Raw genomic sequence first — 26,033 nt, 5'->3', positions numbered from 1 at the left:
AACTAGGAGATTATTGAAACAATAAAGCAAAGTGATAAACATATTTTTAGTAATCAAATTAGGTATCATTTGAAAGCTTAAACACTCCAATTTCATCCTGTAATTTAACACTGCTTTGCATATAAACAGTAGGCCTACTTTAAATTTGGAACACAACTTGGTTAGATATATGGCTTTGATTTTCTAGCAATTTTAGAGTTCAAATAATTTTTTATAGATGTATATTTTGTATGAAAAAAAAAATCTTTAGTTAAATTTGTTTTACAGTAAATTTTGCAGCTGCTTCCACTTCAGTGTCTTCTTTAAAGAGACCAACCTTAGGTCTGTATCGCAAAGCATTAATGAATTACAACCATTTAAGTTCAGATCTGTGCTCATAAAAGAAGGGTGACAGGTGAGGATGGAAATAAGCTGAGAATGATATGCAAGTAGCACCATTTACGTTTTAATTTGCTTTAGACAATGCAATCTTTCATATCTTTTAATGCTACAAAGAAAGACTGGAATACAAATGCTTGTTACTTTAAATGACTATCCTGAGAACAAACAATCACAGACTCTCTCGAAAACTATAAGATAAAATTAGCTTTATATATTTGGTTAAGAAACACACAGAAACCCCAATGCATCACAAGAAGGTGATACACAATACAAAATCGAATAACCGTATATATTAGATATGTACTGTAAATGAGAAAGCTATAGATTCATCTCTGTCTACTGATAGGTAGACAAGACCAAGTACCAAGGCACTTCTGAACACCAAATACAAACATTTTTTCACGTGTTACAGAGATCCGGAGCATAGAACTCTAACCTCATCTAATGTAGACACAATATATGTTTGTATAAGAAAATAATATTTTGAATTTACAATTCAGTTATTAAAGAAAAAAGATATTATAGAGTAGGGTTAGTGTTTGGTGGGCCTGAGAAGATGGCCAAGACATACCACTATACTGGGGCTTTTTCATTTTGGTCTTCCATTTGCATCTTTTAAAATAAAGTGCTTTAAATGACGGAAACTATACATTTATTACAGCATTTTTCTCATTATGATTGTGTTGACGGGATAGTTGAGGCATAAGATTCCACTGATAATGTTCTAAACAGACACATTTCCGAGAGACACGGTTTTAAGCCACATTTGTTGCTGGTACAAATTCGAAGCAAATATTTAAGGCAATAGTTTTTGCAAAACATTTAACTCTCTTTGACTTATATAAACACAGTATTTGTATACCAAGCTGAATGAATAAGTTACAAATTAAACTACCATTATTTTATACTATATATAATATTATATTTTGTATATGCTCTAGTAAGTTGTTATTCATATCCATAGCAAAATCTGCAACAGTGAATCTGGTAAATCTGACCATAAACATTAAGAACACTTAGCATCTGAAGGCACAAGACAATATTAGAGTCTGAGATAGTAGCACAGAACGTGGTACGTCCGAACACATTCTAAACAAGTAACAATCAGATTTTTCAAATATATATTAAAATATCACACAGATGTTAAAGGAAAATGTACAAATAGGTCTAAATAAAGGCTGATAATACATGCATACAAGACAACAGCATATACAGACAAAGATTGGATGAAAAAGCATTGGGTGAATGGATCGCTGAAGAAGCTCTGGGTCTACTTGATCTGGTCCAAGGCTCTCAGAAGGTCACTGCCCTGAAGCAAATGCAAGTTTCCCTGTAGAGGCACGTTTACCTCGCAGTCGTATCGTGTCAGCTCTGGCAGACAGTACGAGTCAAAGGATGGGCCCAACAGTTGACTTATCATGCCTGTCAAAAATAAAAGAGACCTGTAACTCAAATGTCACATAGATAACGAAACAATTGGTCCAATTCGGGTCTGGTCTTCACAAATCTATTGTATGACTACCGAAATCTGGAATATTTACACAAGGATTTTCAACAAGGACCCATTAAACCGGTCAAAAGTGACAGTAAAGACAGTAATGATACAAAAGATTTATAAGGTCGCTTTGGATAAAAGCGTCTGCTAAATGATTAAATGTAAATGCATTTCAAATAAATGCTTTTTTATTTCTATTTCATACATCAAAATACATTTTGTTTCCACAACATTTTTTCAACATTGATAATAAGAAGCATTGTTACTTGAGCAGCAAATCAGCATATCAGAATGATTACTGAGGGATCATTTGACATTGAAAACTGGAGTAATGGCTGCTTAAAATTCAGCTTTGCCATCACAGGAATAAATTTTTAAACTTAATAAAATGGAACAAAGGTATTTTGAATTGTAATGATATTTCACAATATTACTGTTTTTGCTGTATTTTTCATCAAATAAATGCAGCCTTGGTGAGCAGAACAGACGTCTTTCGAAAACATTTAAGAAATGTACCAACCCCAAACTATTGAACGGTTTGGCGTGAACATTCTCCTAAACATCTCTTTTTGTGTTTTACAGAAGAAACATGTCATACGGGTTCAGGATGATATGAGGGTGCGTAAATAATAAAATGGGTGGTGGTGGCGCAATGGATAAGACACATGCCTTTGGTGTGAGAGACCCGGGTTCGAATCCACTGTGAGACACCAATGTGTCCCTGAGCAAGACACTTAACCCCTAGTTGCTCCAGAGGCGTGCGACCTCTGACATATATAACAATTGTAAGTCGCTTTGTATAAAAGCGTCAGCTAAATGAATAAATGTAAATGTAAAATGTAAAATTATTTAACTGTTATTTTATTTAAATGATCCCTTCGATGCTGCCAAGATATTAATCACGTTGTTAATATTTGTCACTGTTGAAGTGTTGGTAATATTTTGGTTTGTGCTGTAAGGGCTGGTGACTGACCTGAGTGTTTGTGTGAAGGCATCATGTGGTATTGTCTGTTACTGGGAGAGCAGAATGACTCAGTGAAATGCTGTTTGAGATCCTCTGAGGTCCCTTTGAGAGACTGACTGCAGCCGTGACAAGCAACCAATCCACTTTGCATGCATGGAAATTTGTCTATGAAGAAGGACCAACGGAGTGTGTAAATTTGGGTATTGAAACACTGGAAAACAACTAAAGATAGAAAGAGAGAGACAGCTGATGTACCTGTGAGCACACTGGTGCTGAGAGACTTTCTGACAGAGAAGGCACAGCTGTCGACGTTCATCGTCTTCATCCTTTTTCGCATTCCATCTGTAGACTTGTGAGGCGGTACCACCTGCTGAACACGCATGTTAAGTTGATATTCCGTCTTTGGTATCACTATATAAACTTCACTCATTTACATTAGTCTATATTGAGATCTGAGAGCTTACCTTCGGGATGTCGGAGAAAGAGCATGACAAACCGAACTCTGACGGCCGCTTCCGTTTGAAGTTGTTGTGGAGAGCGATCTGTCCCATGCTCATGCCTTTCTGTACAGGGGCAAAGCTCTCAAAAAACCTAAAAATAGTAAGAAGAAAATAAATCCATCAATGAACATTATGACCATATTTATAGTGCAATACTGCCTAATAGTTTGGGGTCATTAAAGTTTTTTTTTTTTTTTTAAGAAAAAGAAAATAATAGTTTTAATAGTTAATAGTTGCATTAAATCAAAGACTTTAGATTTACACAGACAGTGTACTCATATTACTATGAATGGCAGACAGCTTTGTCAAATAATGAAAATTCAGCTTTGTCATCACAGTAATAAATCTAATTTTAAAATATATTCAAATAGAAAACAGTTATTTAAATTGTAATAATATTTCACAATAGCTGTTTTTACGTTTTTTTTTTTTTTTTTTTTTATCAAATAAATGCAGCCTTGGTGAGCAAAAGAGACTTTCAAAAATGTTTGAACATTAGTGTATGTACAGGGCAGGAATGCATTGAAATTCCTTAAAATTTTCTGATTAGGTGTTTGTTCTAAAGCAGGGGTTTTCAAACTAGGGTCCACAGGTTAGAAAAAATTATTAATCTTCATCAAAACAGTATTCTCTGTAAGGCTTTGGAACAATGTTTTAATTGTGGAAATTGCTATACAAAGTAATTTTAACTGAACTCAAAAGTCTCTTTTGTTGTATATCGAACAATGCAATTTAAAACAAAGTATATTTTCCAGATAATATTTTTTATTCTTTTGGCTTAAGTGCTATGAAAATATATTAAAACAAATTAAATTGCAAACAACAATTTTCTCACAGAGTATAAATGGGTCTTTATGCATAAAAATATATAGCTGCCTTTATATTTGGTTGCACTTTCATCAAAAAGTTTTAAAACCCCATTCAGCTGTCTGCTTGACTTGCACTAAATCCTAATCTAGTTAATCATTGATGCCTAGTTCATGTGTTGCAAAATAAAATGCATGTGCTAGGGAATGATGAACTCTATTCACCTTTGCTGTGGCAGTACAGCAGTGAAATTGCATGTTTGTCCTGGATCTGTTGTGTTTCTGTCATCCATGCATCTAATATCTGTGCGTTGATATTGTGAGGGTGTGTCAGGGGGCCACTGAAGACTCTGTCTACCCTCCTCAGAAGAGAGTGGGACGTTTGGTGCGGTTTGGAAAGGCTGCACATGAGCCGTGTCTGGACACGTGTGAGGACTGCTCTTGTTGTCAGGAGGGAATGGACTCAGGGGCTGGAAGAGGTCAGCTACACTGCTGAAGCTGTTCTGGAGGGCTTTGCTCAGGCCTGGACTTGTGTCAGGCGCCGGCTCTTCCAGACAAACGGGGTGCAGCTGGAAGTCCTCATCGTCCATTGGGATATATGGAGCAAGAGTCTCCAGGTCCAGATCGCTCAGGTCCAACTGCACACAGTTAGATATCATGTCAACCAAATATTCATTTAAAACACTTGATGTGAAAAAAAATTCTTGCAATGCAAAAAGAAAAATTCTGAACAAATCAGTAATAAGTATGCCAGGAATTGGGGTGAAAGAGCTGATATATCATTATATATTATTATATAATAATTTTTTAATATTGTCAAATATTATTACAATTTAAAATAGCCTAACTGTTTTCTGTTTTAATATATTTTAAAATGCAATTTATTCCGGTAATGGCAAATGTATTTTTTAGCAGCCATTACTCCAGTCTTCTGTGTCACATGATCCTTCAGAAATCATTCTAATATGCTCAAGAAATATTTCTTATTATTATCAATGTTGAAAACAGTTGTGCTGCTCAATATTTTTGTGAAATCATTGACACATTTTTTTCAGGATTCTTTGATGAATAGAAAGTTCAAAAGAAAATTTTTTAAACATTGTAAACTTCTTTACTGTCACTTTTGACCCATTTAATGTGCCCTTGCTGAATAAAAGTATGAATTTCCTTTTAATTAAATATGTAGTAGTGTATATGCAACTAATCAGCCATCTCCACAAACACTGTAAAAAAAAATGACATCCCCAAGTCAAAAATTTCTAGTGACTGGTCACATCTAAATTTTTCAATTAGTCTGACGTATTATTTCTCATTGAGCCAATGTTAACAGACTATTGCTACAAGAATTGCACTTGGGCCAATTAAAAAATTTAGATGTGACCAGTCACTAGAAAATTTTGACTTGGAGAGGTTAGAATTTTTTTACAGTGAAGTAAATGTAATATTACTGTACGTCTTGCATCTGCACAGGCATTGAAGTGAATGAACAGCTGAACTTGAACTTACAAGCAAGTCATAATGTGCAACTCACATTGTTAAAGAATGGTCTGTTACAGTTTTTTGTTTACTTCACGAGTTCACATGTTAATGAAATCTGATGTAATATTATAATGCGTATTTGGCTTGCTGTCCGGGGGGAGGGCTCCGAGCTCGGAATTCGGCCCGACCCCAGAGTACTCCCCCCTATGAATGTATAGCTCATAGGTATCTATGAGTAGACCCAGCCGAAAGTGAGGTGATGGGGTGGTGGCGGGATGCTGACAAATTAGTCATGAGACAGGAGGTAAGGGAAGGCTTTATTTATACTGGCTTCTTCTTGTGCTGATTGGATGATTACCTGAACATGCTCCTCCTGAACTTTGTTACATAAAACTTCATTTAAGTTATATTTCATTGTAATCAAATAGAGTCAAATTGTCTAAATGAATGAATATGACAAAAAATGTACTCAATTTAAAGGATATATCAAAAGACAAAGACTATGACTGAAACTGTGTAGAATCTGGATGTCATCTGAACTATTAAGGATGAAATGCCTCACTCACCTGAGAGTCTGTGGGATTTGTTGCTACAGATTCAGGAGCAAATAGCTTCTCTGTCAGTTCCACCTTCAGATCACTCTCTCCACTGCCACAGTAATCTACTGGACTGCTAGGCTGCAGACACACACATTAAACCACTTAAACACCAACATGTAAAACAAATCATAATTACATCACTATTTAAAGAGGTCATGTTAAGAGGAAACCAATTTTCCTTGATCTTTTGAGATTTCAATGTTCTATAAAAACATACTGTTTAACATTTTTAATTGTTAGAATTTAGAAATCTTAAAGGTAAAGCAACATAAATGACCATGAAAACTAAATGACTGTTTTTGAAAAACAGGATGATAATGTCCTGATGGGGTCACAAATGGGGATGGGACGTACTGTAGAACTACTGCTGCAGCCACTCAAGCAGGGTGTGGTACAGGGCGTGCAATTGCCCGCAGGAGGCGCCTGGGGTACGGTGAAGGTGGATGGAATGCTGGGCAGGTTTCTATCAGGACTGCCATCAGGTGGCGTGTCCACAACCCATGACGGTCCCACCACAGGAAGCTTGGTGGACTTGGAGAAGTAAGAAGGTTCTTCAAACTCTGGCCTTTCTGCAAATGCATTGGACGCGACACAAGTCAAAACAATGCCTCTGACGTCACAGTTCAACATGTGGGATAAAAATAACTGAAATGAGATGCAGTATCATAGAATTACTACATATAGGCCTAGAGCAATGGAAGATCAACTAACAGTGGATATACACACCTTAAACAACACAATGTGCAAAAGTTTAGTGCTGACTATGATCTGGCTCATTTTCAGAGTGCGAGTTACATGAGAATAAATGGTAACATAATTAATTAGGATGTTAAAAACAACCTCAGCCATCACCAAAAACAATTAAAACTGTTGAAAGGGTCACTAGGTGGTTATTTCCATTACATGCAGTGGTTTTACTTGTAAAGACATGCATTGTGATGAAAAGTGAAATTAGTAAACCCATTATAGCCCCGTGGTGAGGGTAATAAACACACAAACACTGCCAGCTGTCATTGGTAAACCTTCAAAAACACAGGTGATGTTGAAATATCATTTACTTTTATTATTAAAAAAACTAACAAACAAAAACTGTATTTAATAATACAAAATTGTTTATGCTAAAGCAAACGCTAAGCCATAAGATGCTTATGTTCTGTGGAGCAGAAAGATTAAGCTTCCTTTTATTTTCGTCACATATTGCGTACCCTGCAGCAAAGCCAAGCTACAGTGCCACTGAGCTACAGTACAACAACGTCTGCCGCAACTTATGACCTGGGCAGTGTATGTGTGTGGTTGTGATTGTGAGGTAGAATAAGGAGAACCAAGGGAAGGAGTAAGAGTTCATGCATGCAGGATGGGAGTAGTTTTGTAATCGGGGGTTGAGGATGTGAAGAGGGTGAAGGTATTGTAGGGGTAATGGTTAAAGTAGTGCCGGGTGGCGCTCTGACCAAAGTCCAGGGCGATGATGGCGTCTCCTGGCATGGGCGCTAACTGAGCTAACTCCTCAGGCTCCTCCTTTAGCTTAGTGAAAAGAATGTCCTGAGCTTCTGAAACGGAGGAAGCTCCACCCTGGCTGAACAGTTCTCCCATGCTACGCATGTGGTAAGGCTTGAAAAGAGCCTCCGTCTGATCCAGGGAGAAGATGAGGGACTGCTCCTCAACAGAACTGAAATACAACAACAGCGTGAGAACAGTACCATAAGTATCAATATCATCATTTAATATCATCGTTTAATACAGTACCTCAGGACGTAATTGATGCAGATGATGCACTGTGGTTGGGAGTTGCGGTTGTTGTAGATGACGGTTGCCTGGGTCTCCACCCAAACGTAGCCCCCTTGCTTCGCTAGCATTCTGTACTGGCCACTCACCACTTGACCCTTATTACAAACTGAAGAAGAACACAGAAAAAGAGGGAATGGCCTAAATTGTTAAATGTAACTAATAATAAATGGATACACTATATATTTATGCCAAATATATTTTTTCATCAGTTGATAATCAAGTTAAAAATTCCATTGGACAGGCATCTAATAATAAGTTATTATTTCATTTTTAAATGTAACAAACATTTTAAATAATTGTACACAATTTTTATTAAATAGTTTCATATAGTATATATATGTGTGTGTGTTGTGTTTAGACATCTTAAACATGTAGTTAATTAAATAAAAAATAAAGTGTAAATAAAACGCACACTCATAATCCTCCATAAAATGAAGATATTAAAGGTCATGAAAAAGTTCAACATCTCCATTTAGGTTCAATAGCCAGGACATTTACGTACATGCATTCAACTAATATGACTATTGACAATACTCAGAATAAGCACTGCAATTGAACAACATGATTGCATTAATTTCAATGGCCATATTCAGACCTGGAGTAATAGATGGATTATTAAAGTAAATCTAACCATAATACAACTCTGTGTTTTCACACAATTAATTATTTCCTTGTTAGACATTATTTGGGATAGGCTCCGCATCATGTAAAGAATACTTCTTACAGTATTTATTAATCTTAGTTCATGTTAATCTCAGCATTTACTTATACATCTTTAAGATCAAAAGTTAGACATATATGTTAACATTAGCTAATGTACTATGAACGAACATGAACATTTTAATTAACTAACATTAACAAAGTTTAATAAATGCTGCAAGAATATATTGCTCACTGTTAGTTCATGTTAGTTAATGTTCACAGAGGAGATCTTATTGTAAAGTGTTACTGAATAGTTTTAAAATGTAACACCATGTAAATGGCTTACACCTAATACAGCCTTTGAATAAGGTCCATTACTGCAGATCATGTAAGTGTAGTCATTTTTCAAATCAAAAGATCTTACTATTAGGTAATACTCCAGGTACTTATCACTGGAAGAGGCTAGTGAAGAATACCAGAGCACTGATCTGGATTAAAGACATCAGAGGAACCAGAACAGAGGTGCTGCACACTTCAAAGGCTTGTTAGCCGCTAATGCACTAGCTAATCATGTGGGCCATCCTAAAGGAGCAAATCTGAGAGCTTTTGGGTTGTTATAGATGAAGTCAAAGGACATATAATGGGATTCAGGCCATCTACTCAGCCTCAATGTGGCAACAACAATCAAATCAGTGTCCTCTAAATATACAAAAAGAAAATCACATTCAAAACAGATTTGACAGGAGCATTTGTAAACAGTGGATTCGTTTTGTGGTTTAGGATGAAACTGCAAGCTATTGTATGTGAGGGAACTAATCTCATTGCACCTGTAAAATAAAAAGTTGATGCACTGCTTATGCCTGAGATAATACATAAAAAATATAAATAATGTAAATAAATCAATATGTAATCAATAAAACATAGCTATGGATTTACATAACTATGAAAGTCCATTTCCATCACATAAGAAAATAAATTATGCTTTGGTAAATCATAGTTATGAGATTAAAATGCATAATTATAAGATAAAAAGTCGGAATTTATATAAAAAGTCAAAATTATGGGATAAAGCCATAAATATGATATACTAAGTTATGACTTTTAAAGTTTTTATGTTATAAATTCAACTTTTTATCTCGTAATTAGGTCATGTGACTTTTTATATCAAAATTATGATTTACCAAAGCACGTTTTTTCTTACGAACGAAAATGGGCTTCCATATATAAAAATCCACTACAAAATGTAGTTTTTTTCCCAAATAGTCTTTAAGGTTAGAACTATATGGTAGGTTTAAGATAGGAGGCCAAAGTAAAGTGGCCGAAAACATTAAACGTAGTCTACGGCATCTGCTAAGCAAATAAATAATGCAATGCAACAACCATTCAGTTTATAAATATCCCTCAACAATTCCTGGAGCCCGGCGGGACATCTGTTTCCCTCAGTCATCAAGCCCATGGGAACACCACAGGTCTTCAAGGTTTTGAACTCACGTAGTTTACCCATGGACAGAGATGAGAGGCATGGTTCTGTTCCAGACTGTGAGTCATTTCAGGACGAAGTCAAGATTGCTTAAAAGATATAGGTAAATTAGCCAAAACGGTATTCACACAATAAGCTACTGCGTTGTTTCTGGTGTGTTTGATCCAGTGCAGGAAATGGAGGTAAAGAGAATGGATCAAACACTTTGTTTGCTGTATGGCTTTGTTCAGACTGGCATCTCCAATTCAAATCTGTTTAGCTGTTTCATGTATAAACAGAAAAGGACCACACAAAATCCGACTTTTAATGTTTTTGTGTTTCCTGGCTTTGTTTTAGTTGGATATAGACAGGTACTCACGATTTTGGTGGCTCTTTGTCATGCTTTCAGAATCCAAAGCATGGCAAAACTCATACATCGAACGGCCAAGAAGTTCCTCTGGTCGGTATCCAATCAAGCTGCTGATTCTGAAACACAAAGAGAAGTCAAGAATAAAACTAATGGAACCGTCAAAACAAAGTGTGATTGAATTAAAGCACTGAAGCCATCATTAACCAAGATTCATGACTGTTGATTACATCTAGTGAAAGCAATCAAACTTGTGCTGCTGGAAGCCAATGTAAACTCTCTGCTTAGCTTAGTGAGAACAAATGATTACAAGCAGGACCCTTATTTATTGGAGCTATAAATCTCTCGTGCAAAAGAGTCGTACTTGGTCTGTCTGATCATTATCTTTGATGTCTGTTTGCTGGATTAAAAGACAGAACAGAACAGCACACACGTATCAACACAGTGCCTCCAAAAGACAAAGGCCACATCCTCTTTTGTGTTTGAAGCACTGTAGCAAATGCTAGATTGAAAGCAGATGTGGGCTTGTCTATTAATCACAAACGCATTTGTTGCAATGCTCAATATCTTCACCACATCATTTTTTGTGATGTTGAATACTCCATTCAAACTCACGCAATTGTTATTTTCTTTCTATTTGAACCTCCAGTTTTTCTCAGGAGTAGCCTCCTCTCATTTCCTTTTCTAGTATGGGCTTTTAATGAACTCCGTGCGGTCAATAATAAGCTCCATTAAATGGAAGCATGCAAATATCTGACCTCAGATGTTAACCTTCTCCACAACACACCCACTGCAGTGTACAGATGGGTGACCAGGCACTCAGAGCAGCCCCGGCCCCATATTGCCAGGGGACAAATTAACTCCACTGGTTTGTTATGCAAGATTTGTTAGAGAAGTCAATAGTGCCCCTTAGGAGCTTTCAAGAAATGTAGCAAGAAAACAAGAAAAGCTCATTATCACTCTCCCTTACCACACACTGATAACAATGCAGGTAGTAGCACAACAGGATAAGAGTTCCCAATAGTGACCTTTGAAACACACACATATTAGCTCACTAATGTTGCTTACATGCACTCAACACAAGCGCAAAAACGAAAAACAGCACTGTTTACCAAAGATACAGTGATCTTCAATGAAATCTAAATGAGAGCTTTGATAGTCCATGTGTGGCGATCCATATGCTACTGTACTCCTAAATGTTCACAAAATTACATTACCTTTCAAAGGTTTGTGGTCAGTAAGATTATATTTTTGAAAGAAGTCTTTTATCCTCACCAAGACTGCATTTATTTGATTGAAAATTCGAATGCATTCTTGCTGAATAAAAAAGTATTAACAAAAAAATAATAAAAATAAAATAAAACTGACCCCAAACTTTTGAATGGTAGCATAAGCAGATACACACATATAATATTTCAGAAAATAAATACAGTATGACTCATCCTGAACTACATTGATATTTGTCCAATCAAATGCTCTCTAGAATGAATATGTCCCTCCCTCTAAAACCAACTGCAAATCATGATCAATGGCTGTAAACGAATGTAAAAAAATGTCTGTGGCTAATAAATTAATGTCAATAAAATAAAAAATGATTAAAATATCACTGTCCTTTTGATATATTCTACACAAAAGTCCTGTCTCAATAGGAAATACATCAGACACTGTGTATTGTGTTCAGAGCTTCAGATATATTTTGGGCCCACCACACACATATACACAAACACACATTCACATGTGCATTCACACTCAAATTAGTGAACAGTCTCTTGCCTCTCATCGCAGTAGATAAACTTCATGTCCATACTGTGTTTGCTCATGAATGTCTTGCTGTCAAGAGGTGTGTCGATAGTAGAGGGGTGTGGGATCGGCGCACACAGCAAAGTGACGCATGTGAGGGGTGGCTCCGAAAACCCACACAGGACTTGAGGGGGTCGGCTGCTGCACACTTGCAGATGCCCCGTGCAATGCAGCACCTGAAAGACAGAGCGGCGACACAATGTTTTACCTGACAGCACATGCATGTGTACGCATGCATTAAGCTTTATGATATGCTTATGCATTCTTACCTTCCAGCTGGCTGATTTAAGGTTCACAGTGCGACCTCTGTTGGTGACCGTACACTTCATCCTCATAAAGAAATCTCTGCCCGTGCTCATGTCTTTACCTCTTCTGCCATACACAGGTCCTGCCAATTAAACACCTCTTAAGATATATACTTAAAAATCTTTTTTGTATTTATAATTGACCATTGTGTTGGCCATAAAGCTTTTTTTCTAGCACATTCAGAGGACTTTGCTCTGTCAGTGGGTCGTGGATGCCAGGTGCAAAGTTCAACCGAAGCTGAATCAGTCTGTCGAAACCTTAACTACAGTATATTGAGCTCTATGGGCTATTGCATAGGAATTATCTCCAAGCGGCCAATGAAATGGCAAGAAAATTACATAATTTGCTCAAGAGCTCTAAACAGGTCAGGTGACAGGCTCATGAAAGATTAGAGGAAGAGACAGTGAGAGACAGATAAAACAAGAGGAGGGACATTTGCTGTGGGAAAGGCCCACTTACTGTCATTATGAGTGTGTGTCTGTGTGCAAACAGAAATGGTAATTTACAGAAACTTGGGCCAGAGTTCACACAAAGTTTGGTGCCAATAAATGACATGAAAGTATAAAATTCACAAAGCTATGTTTAGCACTGAAACTATTCAAATCAAGTCTGCTGAGTTCCTGTCATCGTCTAAAATAATTACGGATACTGAATAATTCTTGTCCTGCATGGCTATAGTCCCGAATTATTTTTAAAGCCAAACATCTTTTTTATATTTGCAATTAAACTGTAAGTAATTGAATTAAACAAAATGAACGAATGAAAATAATAAAACTGAGTAAAACAATTGCCCTTGTTTATGACTATGGATTAGTCCAGCTCGTATCAGTCGTGCTGTAAAATCGAATTATTATTATTTTATTTGACAGTGAAATAATATTACTACAAAATATTAAATTAGTTCTTATTTAATTTAATAATATTATTTATTACTAATAATTCATTAATAATATATATATTTATTTAATTTTTATTAATAATAATAATAATTTATAAGTAATAATAATAATTTGTTATTAATACAATAATAATAATTATTATTATTATTGAATTATATTCAAATTGATATATCATTTGAATTATTATTTTTTTTGTCCAAATTGTGCAGTCCTACAAACAAACACAGAAAACATGTTCTTTAAAAAAAAAGATAAATAAATGTATACAAAAATAATATATACTGTATAGATACTGTAGATAGGAAAAAATATAGCCCTCAAGTCTTTACAGAAGAGACTACAGGCTGGACTGTACAAAAACAAAAAAAGTGGATTTGTCTTCACACGAACCATCACAGGAATGTACAAAATGTAACATCCTGACTGCGATAAGTGCAATCAGAAAAGGACATCTTCATGGCAAATTACACCCAGAGATAGAGGACTAGGAGATTCAGCCATTTTGGTTTTAAAGGTAACAGTGTATCCAAAAAATGCTCACCTGATTTGACACTGAGATTCTCTCGAATTTCTTCATGATCGCAGGGGTGAGTGAAGTCAAAGATGCTTTGGCCTGTCAGTTCCACCTGATAATGTTTTGTGAGGCAAGTAAAATGAAATGCTCAGCCTTTATAAATGAAGTAACAGAAGGCTTTTACAGGTTTTCTCTTTAAGAATAAAGAATTTAAGCTTTTCTTCTAAGAATAAAGGAAATGAGGTGAGACTCACCTGCGTAAGGCCCATACATTTACTGACGTTTTCTGAAAGGAATATCATGTCCCCATCTGATGTTACCACAGCAACAAAGCCTTCCAGAGACTTCAGATATAGACTGTCCATCTGGCTGTCATCCTGGTACCGGGTTTGTTGCACTGTGCGGCCTGGGACAAAAGACAAGACAACTTAGTATGTGTGTCTGTGCAGTGTAAAATCGGGTCTTTTTTTGTAATTTACACTGGCAAATTATCAAAACAAATCCAAATCCAATGTCAAGGCACAATCACACACTTAGACTCATATCCTGTACCATTTTGCTTCACAAAAAAAGTCAACATCCCAAATTCAATTAAAAAGTAATTCACACAGTAACATGGAATAAAAACGAGCTATTCAGCTGATCAGTAAAGAGGGGATGTTTGAGGTACACAATGCCATGAAAAGAATCAACAACTTGAGAAAATAATTAAAGTGAGGCTCCATGCTGTGAGTTTCATGTCTGCTTCCCTGCAGATAAGACCTCCTCCCATACTCATTCAGATCAGGCACTGAGGTCCTGAGCGCTGAGGCTTTGACCCTGCTCAGACATCAGCACTGTGTGTCCGCATTGTGCGTTTAGGTATCAGCAGGTGGTCCATGTCTGCGCTCCCACCTCAAGCCCCGCTGTATTCGTTCTGCTGCTATAAATACTTCACAGTTATGACTCTCAGCCAAACCCAAGAACTCAGAATTTTCAGCCTCTGTCCATCTCCATAAGAATAATTTATGCCTCTGGTTGTAAACAAGGTTCTCTGATAGGCTTTCCTGTAGCTCAGTGGTAAGAGCATTGCGTTAACAACGCAAGGTTGTGGGTTCGATCCCAGGGGATTGCACATACCTATGTATAAATGTATAGGATAATGCAATGTAAGTCGCTTTGGATAAAAGCATCTGCCAAATGCATAAATGTAAATGTAAATAGGCTTGCTCTTTCATGTCTCAGGAAGTTACAGTATGTTTAGTTTGAGGTCAGTTTGTCCTTTTTTTTTTAACTAATGGTTTTCAACATTGATCATAATAATAAGGAATGTTTCTTGAGCAACAAATCAGCATATTGGAATGATTTCTGAAGAATCATGTGACACTGAAGAATGGAGTAATGATGCTGAAAATTAAGCTTTGCTATCACACAATAAATATCATTTTAAAATATATTAAAATAGAAAACAGTTATTTCACAGTAAATTGCAATAATATTTCACAATAATACTCTTTTAGTGATAATAAATAAATGCAGCATTGATGAAAATAAGAAACATTTAAAAAAAATTGTTTTACTAACCCCCAACTTTTGAGTGATCGTAATAAGTAATACGATTATTTACAGTAAGAGCATGGGGCAATACATTTAATCTGGCTAGCTCATATCAATTGGTCTCGGAAGAATTCGATTTTAAATGTTTAAGCTCATTAAAAATTGAGAACAATGTGTGCAATTTTTCTTTAGCTCAAAAATGAGAAAATCTGATTAGCAGGAGACTTGACAAAAGTGTCCATTTGCTCTTCATTTAAACTCATTGCGATCTAGGAGACACAATTGACATGTTTACCACTGTCATTTGTGAATCTCCCTATAAGAGACAATCCTCTTCTATTACTATTTTAATACTGTTGAATTGTCCTTTACAGAACTTTCTATTGAAAACTGAGCCGTTTGAAAATGAGACACAAAAGAGAAGCTGGAAATTTGATTACAAGTCTCCATTTGCTCCCAATTTCATCTTGGTCAATCAGTTATTAAAGAGATATGAGTTGTGATTTTTCATTTTGACAGGAGATTATCCTCTTTGGCTTTTCTGTCCTGGGCCATTTGCTAATGAGGGTTCAAAGATTCACATCTTCAGAAGGACTTTGCTAGTAATTCAGGATATAATATAATGCCCCAATGACTCCTTTTGAGGAAAGTTCATTATGGCAGAAAGATTACGACTGAGATATGGTTTAGATGAGAATCATAACAGCCCTGTCCCAAACGGAACCCTAAGCCCTCACAATCTTCCTCTAAGTCTAAGTCCACACGTTTTGACGTAATGTCACTTTGACTGTCGGGTATAAGTCTGCAGGGGAGCTTGCATGCTCAGGCTAAAGTGCGCATCGAGCACCCTTCTGAAACCTACAATGACAAATGGGACACAAATGGGAGACGGCCTACGGTTTTGTGGACTTAAGGGACACACACACGCAGCAGCCATTGTAAGTCCACAATATGCAAGTGCATATGAAGTGTGCCATTTAGGACAGGGCCAACCTCTTTAACACCTATAAGTGATACTATAATTTTATGACAATGCATCCTCACACCTCAACAATGAACATATCAGTTTATACAGCTTCTAGTTTTATAATCTGGTGACCTACAGTATCAAGAGTCAAAGAATAAAACAGAACATCCACGGACATACTGTACAGCACGTCAAATATCACAGGCAGACCTGCAAGGCGCCAACACATAGATTATTGTGGCTAAGAAAAGAGTGTGAGAAGAATTCACTGTACAGTGTTCATAGAAAACAATACCATAGCAGCCCCTAATTACTCCACATCTCGCTATCTCTCTCTTTCCCTGTTTCTCCACACACATCGATCTTCCCCACCCACTTCCACATCACACACCAGATTCCATCTCTTCCCTTTTCATTGTTTAATCCCCCTCTCTCAGAGACATGCACACATAACTGTACACATGTATGTGCGTCAGGACAGGAGTCTGGAAACAATGTGCAGTGCTCTTTGTCTGTCTTCCTGCATTTTTTATTGTATATATTAAGGAGTACAGGACATATCATAGACCTACCCACCCCAACTTCACTGACACAAACATGTTTACTTAGCTGTCTAAATGAGGACACACCAAAGACCTCTACAGTGTTTATGAAAAGCTAATTATAATAACTACAAACTAACCTGAACCCATTTCTTAGTATAAAACAACATTATTTTATTTCTAAATATCTTTCCAAATGAAGACATCCCCAAATGCAGGTTTGGACAGACATGAACTACAGCTCAAAAGTTTGGGGTTACTTTTATTCAGCATGGATGCATTAAATTGATTAAAAGTGAAAAACATTTATAATATTAACAAAGATAACATGTTAGAAGAAAGAAAATGTATTACTGTTTTCACAAAAATACTAAACAGCACAACTGTTTTCAACATTGATAATGTTTCTTAAGCACCGGATCAGAGTGATTTCTGAAGGATCATGTGACACTGAAATGAGTAATGATGCTGAAAATTCAGCTTTGCCATCACAGAAATAAATTATACATTTTTAAATAAATGACAATGAAACCGACAATAAATTGTCGTAATATTTCACTATTTTTCTGTATTTTTGATCAAATAAATGCAGCCTTAATGAGCAGAAGAAACTTCTTTCCAAAAAATTAAAAAATCTTACAGAACCCAAACTTTTGAACAGCAGCTACTGTAAATTTGGAAATAATAAATACAACCATTTTTTGTTTTTTGTAAAGCAGCAACCAAGGTGACAACATACAGAACTTCCTATTCAACATCCTCACCAGCCCGTTTGTTAATGTTTTTCAAAATCACAATGTCGACCATCAAAAACATAAGCCAAAATTTGGAAAAATAACAAAAGCAATAACAACAATACGCAAATCCAATGAAAATCCAACAGATAGAATATGCACAAAAATATTTGTGTAGCTGTGTACCTGAGTTGAAGAGTTTGTGTGTGCGCAGAAAGCTGATAGCTAGTCTCATGATGGAGGCTTTGTCCAGGTGAGAGCTGATGCTGTGGGGTAACGGCAGCTGATGGGCCAGCTCATAGAACACCTCCGTCTCTTTACTGCGCCTGCTGCGTGCTGCATCACGAGACTTTTCCTTGCGCCTTTCTGAAGGATGCCTGGAAAACAGAGGAGGCTGATGAAAACAACATAGCCTATAGGCTGAGCTTCAGCTTAGATACTGTGTGCAGTCAATGTTTTTAAACTGGTGATTAGATACTCACATACATTAATTGTACATTACATTATTTATAGTTCTTAATACATTTTTTATGTGGGAAGGACAGTAAAACAATGAACTTTAACTTTGATTGAAGATTGTCTTTTTGTTGGCGCAGTCACAGTAGGGAAACTTTGTGGGAAAAGAAAGTCTTGTCTATTAACAAAAAATGAAGCACTGGTCATGCAGGGGTCACTTCTAAACCAGGCAGCTTTTTATTGGTCAACATGGCAAATTCGTGTGCCAAAGTTCACCAAACTTGAACCTGATGCAAAATCTGTGAGGTAAAAATGTTTCCGTCCTCTTGAAATACCAGATTGCACGGATTACGATTGAAATGATTGGATTTCACCCGTGAAATTTCGCTGTGCAAAGGTAAATCTTCATAAAAATTAAAAATTACTTTTAGACCAAACAAAAACTGGCGGAAGTGCTTCTTAATCTCAGCCCAGGTTTACAAACTGCCAGATTTTGGGACAAGTTTGGGTCCATTTTAATAAAAATAAACTATTATTCAAAATATTTTGTTTTATTTTGAGCATACTTTTTTTGAAACTACAGACGTCCTCTTTGAGTCAAAGCAAAAGCATTGCAAAAACCACACCTGTGAGAATCAATGCAGAGGGTTTATTTTACTCACTTGCAAAAAAAAAAAAAAAAAAAAAAAAAAAACTGAGTCATTGCAGGTTCAAGAATAGTTTGTTCTTAAAAGTTGACACAATAAATGAAATACAGTACCAGTCAAATCGGGCTGGGTCAGGTCAGGTCAGGTCACAGGGCCAGGCTCATGCAGATGTCTATCTTGAGCTTGTTTGAGCATGTTATAACGTTTAACCTGACAGTCAAGTACACTACAGTTCAAAAGTTTGGGGTCGGTAAGATTTTTTAAATAGTTTTGAAAGAAGTCTCTTCTGCTTACCTAGCCTGCATTTATTTCATCACAAATACAGTAAAAACAGTAATATTGTGAATTATTCTTACAATTTAAAGTAACAGTTTTCTACTTTAATATTAATTCCTGTGATGCAAAGCTGAATTTTCAGCATCATTACTCTAGGTTTCAATGTCACATGATCTTGCAGGAATCATTCTAATATGCTAATTTGATGCTAAACTATTTTTTTTATTTATTATTAATTCTGAAAACAGTGGTGCTACTTAATACTTTGTGGAAACCATGATAAAAAAAAAAAAAAATCATGATTCTTTGATGAACAGAAAGTTTAAAAGAACAGCGTTTATTTGAAATAGAAATCTTTAGTAGATTGTAGACTTTGTAGATATTTTGTAAACTTTTCAATGGTAGTGTATATAGCATTCTATCTATAACTGTACAACTTAAAGGAATAGTTCACCTAAAGTTGAAAATGTAAAAATGAGAGTGAAAGGAAAACAAAAATGCACGAACATTTATCTTGCCAGGTGAAAGATTTCTGCGGTTTGTGGCTTGCCAGTGTGTGAAAGAGAGCGTGGCATAGAAAAGTGAACTCTCAATGGCCTCTGAGTGTGGTGTGCCACAGTGCACTGTGCCCTCAAAACAAAACCCAAGCCACAGCACTGTTTGTTGGCGAAACACCACAAGTGCTCTAATGCGTCACTTAACAACACACTAACACAGATACCAACACATGACGCATGGCCTGTATGCAGCACTAAGTTTCAGTGTCTGTGGGAGACCAGGATCTAGCGGTGTAATTCCAGTAGCTGCCTCCCAGTGTGGGTCCCCCATTCCCCGGCTCAGGTCAACCCGGCTCTGGGAGTGTTTGTAAAATGTGCACAGCACAGTGCGGGGGTGCAGGAATGCGATAATCAGCCCTCTATTATACAGCAGCATATTTGGCAACCACAACATGCCCCCTTTATGCCCTTCCACTACCCCCATTTTCAGAAAAAAATTTGTCATTGTAATAGTAACTATGGATACTTCTCACAGAAAATGGCTGATTGTTTTTACTCAGATGTCAAACCAATGGGAATTAAACATGAATTTTCTGTCTGCTTTTTCTCAGGGCTAAATGAGGAATGGCAACTTCCAATTCAACCCAAACAGTTACTGCCTTCTGTCTCCAACCATATATGAAACCTCGTCAGGTTTTGACGAGCAGAAATCAAGTGCAGCTCTAAAAATACAGACACAATGGTTAAATAAATGGGGAAAGATAATGCAGACTCATACAGAGTTCACATGTTCAATACATTCATTTGTGGGGGGGAAAGGAGAAACTGTTTTCCTTGACATTCTGCATGATGTCCTTCCAAAGCTCGAGCGCTTATACAATAAATTATATAATTAATTTACAGCTATAGAGAACTACACTGCAAAACACTATAATGAAATGATTTTATGTAATCTAGAGCTACCAGACAATCTCTAACAGCATATGGCCTTTTACAAATGCTCTAATCTCTTATCATTTCCTGGAAACTATCCAAATCTTAAATTCATGCAAGTGTCAATCATATGTCAAGGACATTTTTTTAATAGCAGGCCATTTTAATTTAACTGTAGCACAAGAGATAACAGACAAACTGCACGATATTGTACATGTAAAAAAATTATTTGCTTTATATTTAAAAATGCAGTTCACTACAAAATTTGCTAAATGCATCAGTTTGCTTGCACATTGCTCATTGTTCCCTAATTCTGATATGCATGGAAAATCATGAACCCACCGGTCACAAATTGCTTTGAGACAAGAAGGTTGAGGATCCAAATGCAGTATTTATTGAACAGGGTAATCCAAACACGTAATCCAAATAACAGGCAAGGGTCATACACAAACAAACAATCCAAGCAAGCAATAAAAGATCAAGGCTGAGGCAAAGTGAGAAAAGGCAGAGAATCAAGAGGACCAGGACATGAGAGAAACAGGATACAAAAATACTGCAGTGAGACACACATACAAGACTTTGCAGAGACTAACAGATTGAATCAGGCTTTTATAGTGTGAGCTAAACAGGATAATGAGACGCAGGTGAATGTGATAATGGATGATGGTCTGGGCAAAGGATTATGGGGAATGGAGTATGTGGATGTGTGGTGATTGTCCGGGTTGGAGTGCCCTCTGATGGTTAACCCGGGCACTCTCACTGGTGATCGTTACACCACCAGACAACATTATAAACTAAAATAGAAACTATTTTTTTTTTTCCAAAGAACCCAAGTGGATCTCTTGAGTTTGAAAGCAGTTACACCTACCAATGCCAGAAATGTCACTTGATTCACATTTCATAACTGAACAAATCTATAATAATATAGTAATCAATATTACACAAGCAAGAGCAAGTTCAACAAACTAGAAGTTTGTAGTAACTTACATTTTAGAGACAAGTTGCCAGTTACCTTGCCTATTTTTGTTATACATCAACGAAAATAGTAATTTACTAACGAAGTCAAAACAGAATAAACTCCTGCACATCTGCAAGAAGACACCATAGCGAAGTTTAGTTCTAAAGAAATCGGTATTTTAAACTAATTGGTTGAGTAAACGATTCAGTGACTCGCTCATAAAGACAGTAGTCATAAGCTATTTGTTTTATTCCTGAATAAATAAGTGTTCCGAATGAATCTGTTGAGTGAATGATATAGATTGACTGAATAATATAGATTGACTGATAGAGATTGCTCAATATGGGTTTGATAACATTGACTAAGACTGTCACTTGTCGCCACCTTTACTGGCATATCGATGTAACCTACCTTTTGAGAGTTAACATGCTTAAAAAACCCATCAGCATTATGCATATTGCCCATAACATGTTAGACTTGATTTATGATAACAAAAACATATCTGACCATTCCAGTGGTTTTTGTTTTAAACCATATAGAAACATTTCTCTCACAGCCAGCTGAAATCAGAAACCATCACCTAATGTGTGAACTCCGAGTCCTAACTTATTTTTTCAGTAAAACAATCCAGATCTACACTGCCCAAACAGCCCTTGGATGTGAGCTGAGCGTAAAGGTTTATCTCTCTGCTGAGATGTAGTTATTACAAACCCTTTGGCCTCATTCAGACTGGATTCAATCTTTCAAATGAAGGGGAGTTGTGTCCTCTGCCCTCTACTAGGCTACTGAGTTCTGTTCCCACACAGTCCAGCTGCTGACCTCAACCCCCAGTTACGCTGCAAACGCTTTCGACATTAGCTGGCTAAATAACTTCTGAATTAGAGATGCGCTACAGGTCAATGTATAGCCTGAAGACAGAGGCCTGCTGGCCGTTTTCACTTCTTTGTCCCCTCTTTTACAATCTTTTCACCTTTTGTGGAATTACTAGAACAAAATAACAAGACCGACAGCTATGTAGCTCATCCCGCCTGTTCTCAACATGCAGTGTTCTTTACATTAAAAGTGTCAATCAGACTCTCAACAGGTTTGACACAAAAATAGTCTGTATTTCAGCAAAGGATCTAAAGAACTGTCACGACTCCTAACGACCTTGCAAACACAATGGCAAGACAGCTGTAACTATCACCTATTGCCTCGGGCGTCTTCACGTACAACCAAGGCAAAACCTGTCAAAGGGAGCAGATCATGTGATTAGCAAGCCGACGTGAACCCATTCCTCCCTTTATCTCTCTCTCTGCAACCAGATTAGGCCAGAGTTCACAGAAAGCCAAAAGCCAGACTGTACAGAGCAGCCATTCACTACAGATAATCCTATTTTCCCAAACCTCAAAGAGATGGCCAACCTTTAGTTTCCCAACTAATAAACCAATGAAAGAATCAGTGTTAAACACAATATGATAACTGAACCCATGGGTGTCAGAATAATCCTATTGTGTATGTACTATATTGCAATTTGCTTCTGTGCAGCCAAGCTGTGATGTATGTCATTAAAACAGAGTTAAATGATTACATTACCCCACTGGCACCAATTACAAAACACATCACAGTAAATCACAGTGCTAATGAAACTCGTAGAGCAAGTTAAACAAACCAGATAAGAGATAAGAATCGGATAAAGTGATGGAAGCAACCAGAGCAGGGACACATCATGGCCTGTTCGCGCTGTCCATATTAAAAAGAGAGGTGAGCCCTGATCTGATCAACTCAGCTTCAATTGGAACATTACCTTCCTGTTAACAAGCCAGCAAGAAACACATGGAGGAACATATAACCATCTTCAATATGCCTTAGCATCAGAGAGCCGGTGCTGGTTTATTTTACTATCTGGCAATATCTGAATTTAGAATGTCATCCAAGCAGATCACCAAGTCACAATTTACACCGAGCAACAAATGCAAATTTTTAACAACTGATATTCTTATATGGGTTTGTATCTTGGAGGATAAAGACGTGTGACCGGAGGATGGGACAGTGAAAGAGAGGGTTCAGTGTCTGAGTAGAATATTGAAATGGGATATAATTATAGGTCATGTGAATTTGATCCCAAATGTGTTTGGAAAACAGCAATAAATACATGTATTATTTATTGCTAATTATGTATTATTAAATTATGTATTAGTATGTATTAGTGTAATAGTTAAGATCAAACTGATAAAGATATTATCAGAAGTAGTTGGTGAATTACAGACAAAAAAAGACAAAACACTTTTTCATAATGTTTGCACTACTTCATATTGACCTTTTCGTCTAAATTTAGCATGATTGTCCAAACGGATTGTACTGTAAACAATATATTGCAAAAGAACAAACACAATAAAGATTTTTAAAATTGTTAATTATGTTACTCAGGTTAGAGAAAATATCACAATAGCTACAATTCTGAAATAAATCTGAATATGTAAAAAATATTGTAAAATTTTGTTTAATTGCTGCCTTAATTTTTTAAGTTCAGTGCACTCTTTTTACCACTTTGAATTGAATTACTAAATAAGAAAAAAGAGCTCTAGAAATTCATGAAATGAGCAGAAATTACAGAAAAGATGATGGATGAAAACAAAAAAACGTATGCTTATTATAAAATATTTTTCAGAGTATGATATTTAAATTCAACAGGTAGTTATTTATTATTAGTTATTTTTATTCTCAGTCTGACAGTCTCTGAGGATCAATTTGTTTAATAAACTGTTTTGTTTTATATAATGAATGTATTTTGAACATGTCCAATCATGATTGCAACATAATTATTTGTATCTAATCTTTTTTAACCCGTAGAATTATTGAGATACAGCGAGTGTGTCATTCGTTGTTATTTCTTAGTAGCAATGCAACTCTGGTGATGACATTTTAATAACTTTTCAAGCCATTTATACGAGTCCATTAACAAAAGCGAGCCAAAAATAGGTTCCGCGCGGACCTCTCCACTAATATCAAAGTCTTGAGAAACTAAAATTAAGGGGGAGATTATGTTAAAATATATATAAAGGAGGGGGAATATCAGTTCAAATACAACACCAGTGAGATTAGGAATCCTTTAATTCAATATGTGGCTAAAACAGTAGTTTGTTTCGCTGTGGAGCCAGTATTATTGCAAATCTCAGCTGAGAATCTCAAATTAAGGTAAACAACAAAAGTAAATTCATAACTGATAGTTCAAGCAGTAATAAAATGATTTCTTGCGACTTACCTTTTTTTCTCTCTCTCGGCTGTCATGATGCGCCAATGCTGAAGACAACCTTGTCCTGCGTATAATGAATTCACTTAACTTTTCCGAAAGAAGAAAAACGCGTATAATTCTCACAAATGCCTTTATTTAGTTTTCGTAATGTCCATTCTCATGAAATTTCCAGTAATGACCGGAGTAGTTAGTGCAGTCTCAGAACACTGCCGAGGATCGCACTAGCTCTCCAGTGACACTGACTGACCGGACGCTGGTAAAGAGCTCGTGAGCGCCACTCCTGTGTTGCGCGTGCTATCAGCTCTATTGCGCGAACTGATTGGTGCACTTATCATCCACCGGCTGCCTTCCAGCGCGCGATCCCGAGACTCTGGTTTCCCAGTCACACGTCATGCGCGCTCCGCGAGTTCTGTGCGCATTTGGCCGTGAAAAAGTTCAGTTTCAAAGTCGCGTATTAAACAGACATCGGCAATCCAATGTTAAGTGCTCAAGATGGATCCAAAATGAGCGAAAATTCACCAGGGCTGAATATTAATCTTTAAACGTGGATAAACAAGCAAACATGACCGTCGACCATGGAAAAATAATGTAGAGCGTCTTTTCCAGGAGTAGGACTTAATTGGATCAAATTTGACTTTAGTTCAACTCTGTCCTGGAGCCATTCCCTTTTAATAAGACAGGCTTCTACCAGTATGTAAACAAACATGTAATCGATCCCCTTTAACCCTGTTATGACTTAAACCACGTAGGAACCAGTTAATGGAAAACAGTCATACACTCAAAAATGAATGTGCCAAAAGGGGGTTTCACAGCACATAGAACCATTTAGAGCCCCGCTAAAGAACTTTTCAGTTATCAGTTCTAAAAAGACATTTTGTTGTCTTTGTGTGAAGAACCTTTTAATAATCTAAAGAACCATGGAACCATCAATGCCAATAAAGAACCTTTATTTTTAAGAGGGTATCAAAATGTTTTATTTTTAAGAACGTATCAGACCGGTTAGAAAAAGCCACATATTTGGAAAAGTCTGCATCTCTAAATGACTATTGAACTGCTTACATCACACCTATTGCAAAAATGCACACATACGCATGTTGGTTTCACCATATTAGCGAGAACATCTCATTGACACTGTTTTTGGTGAGAACTGTTGAACTCAAAACCCCATGAGAAACCTGTTGGTTTCAGCAGATTTAAAGCAACACATGACTTGGCTGATTTGTGAATCATTCAAAAAAATTTTTTTTTAAAAAGTA

At 36.5% G+C, this 26,033-nt stretch overlaps 1 protein-coding gene and 1 long non-coding RNA gene across 4 annotated transcripts; one reads left to right on the top strand and one right to left on the bottom strand.

Annotated features, from left to right (window-relative positions):
- Positions 1 to 423: 423 nt before the first annotated feature.
- On the bottom strand, positions 424 to 25,103 carry epas1a (endothelial PAS domain protein 1a). 3 transcript variants are annotated; one of them, XM_082151748.1, is made up of 16 exons: positions 24,787 to 25,103; positions 17,962 to 18,152; positions 14,251 to 14,402; positions 14,024 to 14,108; positions 12,547 to 12,665; positions 12,251 to 12,453; positions 10,490 to 10,596; positions 7,968 to 8,115; positions 7,673 to 7,890; positions 6,579 to 6,793; positions 6,192 to 6,302; positions 4,372 to 4,784; positions 3,305 to 3,431; positions 3,096 to 3,210; positions 2,850 to 3,005; positions 424 to 1,803 (listed from the first exon to the last, which is right to left on the bottom strand). In XM_082151748.1, the coding sequence occupies exons 1-16, from the start codon at positions 24,810 to 24,812 to the stop codon at positions 1,652 to 1,654; spliced, it is 2,538 nt and encodes an 845-aa protein (XP_082007874.1). In that variant the 5' UTR covers positions 24,813 to 25,103; the 3' UTR covers positions 424 to 1,651. The 3 variants fall into 3 exon arrangements, with proteins under 3 accessions (XP_082007874.1, XP_082007876.1, XP_082007875.1); XM_082151750.1 differs by having other exon boundaries at positions 14,251 to 14,393; XM_082151749.1 differs by having other exon boundaries at positions 3,096 to 3,207; positions 24,787 to 25,102.
- On the top strand, positions 14,409 to 15,462 carry LOC309485126. Its single transcript, XR_014201070.1, has 2 exons — positions 14,409 to 15,036; positions 15,200 to 15,462. It is a non-coding gene; the product is annotated as an uncharacterized lncRNA (long non-coding RNA).
- Positions 25,104 to 26,033: the final 930 nt, after the last annotated feature.

Source organism: Leuciscus leuciscus, assembly GCF_965113295.1.
Source record: "Leuciscus leuciscus genome assembly, chromosome: 21".
NCBI classification, from domain to species: domain Eukaryota; kingdom Metazoa; phylum Chordata; class Actinopteri; order Cypriniformes; family Leuciscidae; genus Leuciscus; species Leuciscus leuciscus.
Note: the sequence above shows the minus strand (reverse complement) of the source record. Positions and strands in the feature narration are given on the sequence as shown.

Bases quoted from the DNA above. Each gene is read 5' to 3' on its own strand.
- epas1a (XM_082151748.1), bottom strand. From the start codon at position 24,812: ATGACAGCCGAGAGAGAGAAAAAAAG. The intron at 8,116-10,489 runs GTGAGTACCTGT...GTTCTTCTTCAG, and splicing joins GACAAAGAGCCACCAAAATC to TTTGTAATAAGGGTCAAGTG. The intron at 7,891-7,967 runs GTACTGTATTAA...GTTGTATTTCAG, and splicing joins TGCATCAATTACGTCCTGAG to TTCTGTTGAGGAGCAGTCCC.